Below are 6276 nucleotides of genomic sequence, written 5' to 3' on the forward strand. Positions count from 1 at the left end.
GCGGACGCATCTTGCTTCTTGGAAGAGGGGCCAAGCTCACTCTCCATCAAGTCCACAATCGATTCCACGTTGGTATCGCCTGCCATCTCCAAAAGCTTTCCCCCGACTGGTCACAGTAAGGTGACGTTACTTGAATGTTGCGCTAAGGTAACTTTGATTATCTTCGTCAGACGAAGTTAAGTAAATATACTGTATTGGACTTTCTTCGTAAAAAAAACGGTGTACGCAGCCATTCTCGAACACCGGTTCAGCATTAACCCTTGCAAATATGATTTACACCGATTTCATCATTTTCCCGTTTGCCGGTTGATCCTAAGGATAAACAGACGTTGCCCTCCATTCCGCCGCGGACAAAAAGCGAGCAGCGTGAAGTGACTTGAGATACCGGTACATGTACACCTTGTCATTTCCTTGTCATTTCCTCCGAGCTAACAGCACGGTGCTGCCGAGCCGGAGAGCATCAACCATTGAGAGGGAAGGGCAACCAATTATTAGCGAGTCCGCAGACACGTCTCCCGCGCTGTAGCCAGCCAGGCAGTGCGAGCTTCAGCTGCTGGAGATTTGAGACTTGCCACCATTTTTCAAGGCACCGAAAGAAAGCAAATATTTCTGCCGGCTGTCCGAACTTTGCCGAAGCTATTACTTGGATTCCAAGACATGAGACTACCTGATGTTGCAGTGCAACAGGCTGCACCAAAAAATTAACCTCGATAGCCTGTCGGACAGGGCTTTCGATAGGCCGCCGTGTCGGACGTCCGGAGCTGTTTGAGGATGCGCCCTTGGGCCAAGCGGCCGCCGAGACTAAAAAAAGGGCCAAGGTCTCACTTCGTCGTGCGTGGCGCTGGCCGCGTCACAGTTTTTGATTCGCCTCCTACCCACCATTGCCAGCTAGCTCACCGGCCTTGCTCGCCACCACCATGGACAGCACGGGTGCCACGGCGCGCACACCACGCACTCGTCGGTCGCCGCTGTCCGGTCTCCTGATGCCAGAATCGCCGGCCATTAGCCGTAGCTACGACGGCAGCACTCCCTTTTCGATGCGCGGCTTGCCACCGGTGCCTGGCGGCAGCATGAAGACGCCACGCCACTCGTATCACCCGCGTCACGCTGGCATCGCGTCCGTGAGTATGGATGACCTCGTCGTGGACGTGGAGGAGAACGCGTCGCTGCTGCGCTCCAAGGACGGCCCAGTGCTCACCCCCACCGAGCGAAAGATCAAGATCGGCCTGTACGGAGTGCTCAACACCGTCATCCTCGTGCCGCTCATGATCAGTTTCGCGCAGATTATCTTCCGCGACCCCGAGTTCCAGCCGTACATGAACGACCTCGTCAAGCTCGTGCTGGTGTCGGCCGCCGTGCACCAGATCTGCTTCACGTGCGTCAGCTCGCTGCCGTTCGCCATGGGCCAAGTGCAGGACGCGGGACTTATCTTCCTCTCGGCCATGTGCTCGTCCATCATCCAGTCGCTGCACGAGATGAGAGGAGATGATTTCTCCATGGAAGAAGTGCTCGCCACCACGTTGTTCACGATGGCGGTGTCGACCGCTGTGCTGGGCGCTGCCCTGATCGTCACCGGCAAGCTCCGACTGGCCAGTTTCGTGCAGTATTTACCCATGCCTGTAGTTGGCGGATACTTGGCCTTCATTGGTTTCTACGCGCTTGAAGCAGGTCTCTCAATGATGACCACGCAGAGTATCAAGGAACCTGCAGACTGGATAAAGCTGGTTGATGCAGACGCGCTGATGCTGTCCGTGCCGGGCGTCGTTGCCGGCACGGCTATCTTCTGGTTCAACTCTCGCTGGAACCACATGGCCGTGATGCCCTGCTGCTTGGCCGCAATGTTGATCACGTTCTACGGCTTGCTGCTTATCACCGGGTCGTCACTGGATGACGCTCGCGCGGCTGGATGGGTGGCCGAGCCGCCGCCGTCGCCACGATCCATCACGCAGATCTACGGCTTTTACGACTTTTCCAAGATCAGTTTCTCACATTTGACCGACCAAATCCCAACGTGGATAGCCATGTACTTCGTCGTGGCTTTCTCGTCATCGCTGGATGTGGCTGCTGTCGAGACGGCACTGGGAAAGCCACTGGATCACAATCACGAGCTACAAACTGTGGGTATCAGCAACCTACTTTCGGGTCTCGGTGGCGGCTTCACCGGCTCGTACCTCTTCTCGCAGACCATCTTCACTCTTCGTGGCAAGCTTGACAGTCGCTATGTCGGTCTTATCGTCTTCTTCCTCGAGATCGCCGTTGTGCTGAGTCCATTCTCCATCATCGCGTTTGTGCCCAAAGTCTTCTTCGGTGCGCTGCAGATGCTCGTGTGTCTCGACCTCATAACGGAGTGGCTCTGGCATGCGCGTAACAAGCTGCTTCCACGTGAATATGGTATCGTTTGGCTCACGTTTCTGTCCATGGTGTTCGTGAACCTTGAATTGGGTATCGTGGTCGGTATCGTCATCGCTGGCTTCAACTTCATCTACTCGTACATCGCGACGGCCAGTGTCCACCGAGTCATGAAGCGCTCACGTGTGGAGCGTGACCTTCGCGAGCGTGTATTGCTTCAGAACATGCGCATGGCCATTGTCACATTAGAACTGGAAGGTTTTATCTTTTTCGGTTCGAGTGTTAAGGTCATGGATGAGGTGCGTCGTCACGTACTAGTCACCAATACAGAGAAACAAGAGGCGAAGACGAGCACTCTTTCCGGTGCGTCACCCATGCTGCCTCGACGGCACGCGCCTTCCCCGTATGTGGCGCGGTCACTGAATGATTCTTTTAACGACGATCTCACTACGCTGGACTCGGTTTTTGATGATCACGAGATGCACGGCTACTCGTCCACGCCGAAGGCCGGCAAGACCGGATCCTCTGCTCTTCATGCTGCTCGTACAAGATACTTTATCTTGGACTTTGAGAAGGTGAGCGGCGTGGACGCCACAGCCGTGAGAAGTTGTTTTAACGCTACGAAGGAGTTGCTGGCACAGCACGGCATTGTTCTTATATTCGCAAGCGTTCCGACGGATGCTGAGCGTTTATTGCGTGTCCATGACGTGATTGAGAAAGTGGATGGCTCAGGTACGGGCTCTCTTGTGTTTGACACGCTGGATAAGGCATTGGAGTGGTGCGAAGACGAGTTGCTGGTATCTGAGGGTATTCTACCGCTCAGTGAGTCTGCGCCTGCCGAGGAAGGACAACGCTGGCAGTTGCTTGATGAGCTATTGCCTCGTCCTGATGGCTCGCATCGTAAGAACGAAATGGTCCTTGCTGACAGTTCCAGGTCTCGAAGCAACGAAGACGGTGACGCAGTGCTCACACGAGAACTTGGTGAGATGTACGTGACTCACTGGCTCAAGCAGGAGGGCGACACGCTCTACCGTGCCGGTGGCCTCGTGAACGGAGTTTATTTTATCGGATACGGCAAGGTGGACGTCTTCATGCCGTCCAAGATCCACGAAGGTTTGGGTCCAGGCTTTCGAGGTCGCAAACGCATCACTCGCGTGTGTCAAGGAGGTCTCGTGGGTGCGTCCGAGATGATTCTCCACAAACGTCATCAGTTCACCGCACAGGTCCGGGCGCCTAGCTCCGTCTTCTTCCTTAGCAAGTCTCACTATGCGCGTATGCAAAAGGCACACCCCACTTTAGCTGCTCGCTTTCAACAAGCCATGCTGCAGTCCATGGCCATTGGTGTCCTCGAGTCCAACTTAACGGATGATTAGAGCACACTACAAGTGGAGATTAAAGTGCTCAATAGCTGAATATATGTTGGTGCTGTTTTAAAATGCCAGCTCGCAAACTTTATTACAAGATGAAGAATATGAATGCTCAACCCCCCCTAGTTTCGAATCGCACCGTCCAATGCTACCACAATCTACCCGCTAACGTCACTCGTCGATCCTCCACTCACCACCTTTAACTCACTCTTTTTTTGGTAAACTTTCTCTCATTCAGACGACATGGTCACTTCATTCACAGATAGACAACATTTCGGTTGACTGTTCTGCTACGGGCCTCTCTTCAGTTTCAGTAGTTTTTTTCTGGTATCTCTTGGGTCAAATAAGTAATTAAAACAAAGAGGCACGGGAAGGCCAAAGTCGAAGGTGTTCGATTTTCCAAGCATCGGCTCTTGATGGTGATGGTACAAGAGCGCCTCGGCCGATGACGGCGGGGCCGGGAGGTCGTGACGCAAACGGAATCCGGTCCAAGCCAACGAGCGCGCACGTTTTAAGACGTTACAGATCTAAATTTTGCATCTGCGTCTGCAAATTCTGGCGCTGCTGCTGTTGCGGCTGCTGCTGCGTCGGCACTTGTTGCTGCGCCGCGTAGTATCGGATTCTATTGTTACGAGGTGTGGACGTGTTGGACAGCTCGTCGTCATCCTGGACGCCACTGTCTTCCATTCGTGAGCCACTAGCGTGGAGGTGGCCGGCCGTACCGAAGAAATGCGGCAGCCGGATCTTCTTGGTCGGTTTGATGGATAATACCGTGCGGCCAAACTTGACATGCAGCGACTGGTTGTTATGCAGAGTCAAAGGACGGTAAATGTACCGCAACGTGCCGTTAGAGCTACCGGCGTCCTTGAGGAAGAACTCGCCCTTAGAGTAGTGGATCTCAGCGTGGATAGTCGACACTGTGCGGTACTTTAGCACCAGGTCGCACTGCGACGAGCGTCCGACCATAAGCGGCCGATGGATGTCGTTGTCCATGAGCATCTTGTAGCTCAATTGGTAGCGCGTGGACAAGTTCAGAGTCGACGACGAGTGCTTCGTCACGACTTGGAACATGATACACGGTGGGTTTAGTCTGTCCGGCAACAGCGACAGCACTTTGCCATTAGGTAGGCGCGTCTTGCTCGGGTACGGAGCTTTACAGATGGAGCAAGTGCGCGCGTTGCTTTCGTCCAGGACGGTACAGATCTCGTTCTTCTCGCCGTTCGTGTTCCAGCGCTTGAGGCAATTCAAATGAATGTATTTCGTGTCTCCTGAACACTTGCAAGGCGCGATCAGCGGGTTGTCGTCCTCTGTCTCGTCGTAGCACACGTAGCAGATGGCGCTGGTGCTCTGCCTCTGCAGAGAAGAACGCGGCTTGGACTCGTCGTTGCCGGACGCGTCTCCATTCTCGTCGTCCGTGTCCATGCCGCTGTCCACGTCGGCAAGCGCTTCATCGTGGCACACGACGCGTTGGATGAGGCTGTTGACCTCTGACGGACTAAGAGTCGCGTCGTTCGGGCCGATGCCTCCCGTGTCAATCTCCGTCACTAACAAACCGACACTGCCAAAGCGAATGATGTCGCCCACCCTGATCCGGTGTTTCCCGCCGCGGATACACTTTGTGCCGAGAATCTGACACACGCCTGTGTGGGCCGAGAACTTTTCAGACGACGGCAACAGGCGGTATGCGTCGTTCGAGTAGTCGATATTGAGGCACGGAGCACGCGGGTCCTCAATAAAGATCTTCTCCCGGTTGGCCGAGTCTCCGGCCGATGCGGCCGAGTGCTTCGGGCCGTAGATGGACACGCCGCAGCGCGACACGCTCTTGCGGAACTTATCGCGTTTTCCAGCCGCGCCTTTGGTTACGGCCGTCATGCCGCGGATATCAAGCCTGTGAGGAAGAGAAATAGAAGTCAGGAGGCTGTAAACTCTCTTTTTGTATACTTAGAAACGATAAACGTACATGTCGGGCTTGCCGTCGCCGCTAAAGAACTCGGTGGCGCGCGCAAGGCTCCACCTCCGGTCCGAGTTGGCGCTCATAGTGTGTGTGAGAGAGAGAGAGAGAGTGGCTAGAGAAGAGAGAAGCGCGGGGCTGCGGCTTCCTGTCGACTGTTCGTTTGGTCGTCCTGGGGCGAGGTTCCGGACTGGCACGGGCTGCGGCTTCCGGGCGCTTTCTTTCCTTTTGGCGAGTTGGGGGCGTTTTGTCGCGGATCGACTTTCCAGCTCAGGGGAGAGAGAGCGAGAGGGGCCAGTTCCTTACCGTCGTTGCTGTCGGTTTTGCGTGATTTTGGGATTCATCTAATCTGACAGGTTCGTCTGCTGAAAGCTGAAATTTTCATTTAGATTGTTCTAACCGGCAAAATAAAGTCTTGCAGTGTATTCAGTTAAATTTGCAGTGTTTGGAGCGCCAGATCTTATCTCCTCAAAGGCAAAAAGAAAGGGATGGGGGCGCTCTATTCGGGTTGATCGAAAAATGCTCTAGCCCAATCAGATCCCAGCGCCGATCTCGACCGCACGAAGTAACTCGGCACAAATGGTGGGGCAGGCTGCTGCTGGACACTGC

The 6276-nt window shown here is 54.6% G+C and overlaps 2 protein-coding genes across 2 annotated transcripts; one reads left to right on the forward strand and one right to left on the reverse strand.

Annotated features, from left to right (window-relative positions):
* Nucleotides 1-917: 917 nt before the first annotated feature.
* PITG_08780 (Sulfate Permease (SulP) Family) lies at nucleotides 918-3722 on the forward strand (the record flags this gene model as incomplete). The annotated part of the gene is made up of 1 exon (XM_002902812.1): nucleotides 918-3722. The coding sequence occupies one exon, from the start codon at nucleotides 918-920 to the stop codon at nucleotides 3720-3722; it is 2805 nt and encodes a 934-aa protein (XP_002902858.1).
* Nucleotides 3723-3773: 51 nt separating this feature from the next.
* PITG_08781 (uncharacterized protein) lies at nucleotides 3774-5887 on the reverse strand (the record flags this gene model as incomplete). Its single annotated transcript, XM_002902813.1, has 2 exons — nucleotides 3774-5604; nucleotides 5677-5887. 2 exons carry the CDS (start codon nucleotides 5751-5753, stop codon nucleotides 4236-4238), a joined length of 1446 nt encoding a protein of 481 aa, XP_002902859.1.
* Nucleotides 5888-6276: the final 389 nt, after the last annotated feature.

Source organism: Phytophthora infestans, genomic scaffold (genome assembly GCF_000142945.1).
Source record: "Phytophthora infestans T30-4 supercont1.16 genomic scaffold, whole genome shotgun sequence".
Lineage (NCBI taxonomy): Eukaryota > Oomycota > Peronosporomycetes > Peronosporales > Peronosporaceae > Phytophthora > Phytophthora infestans.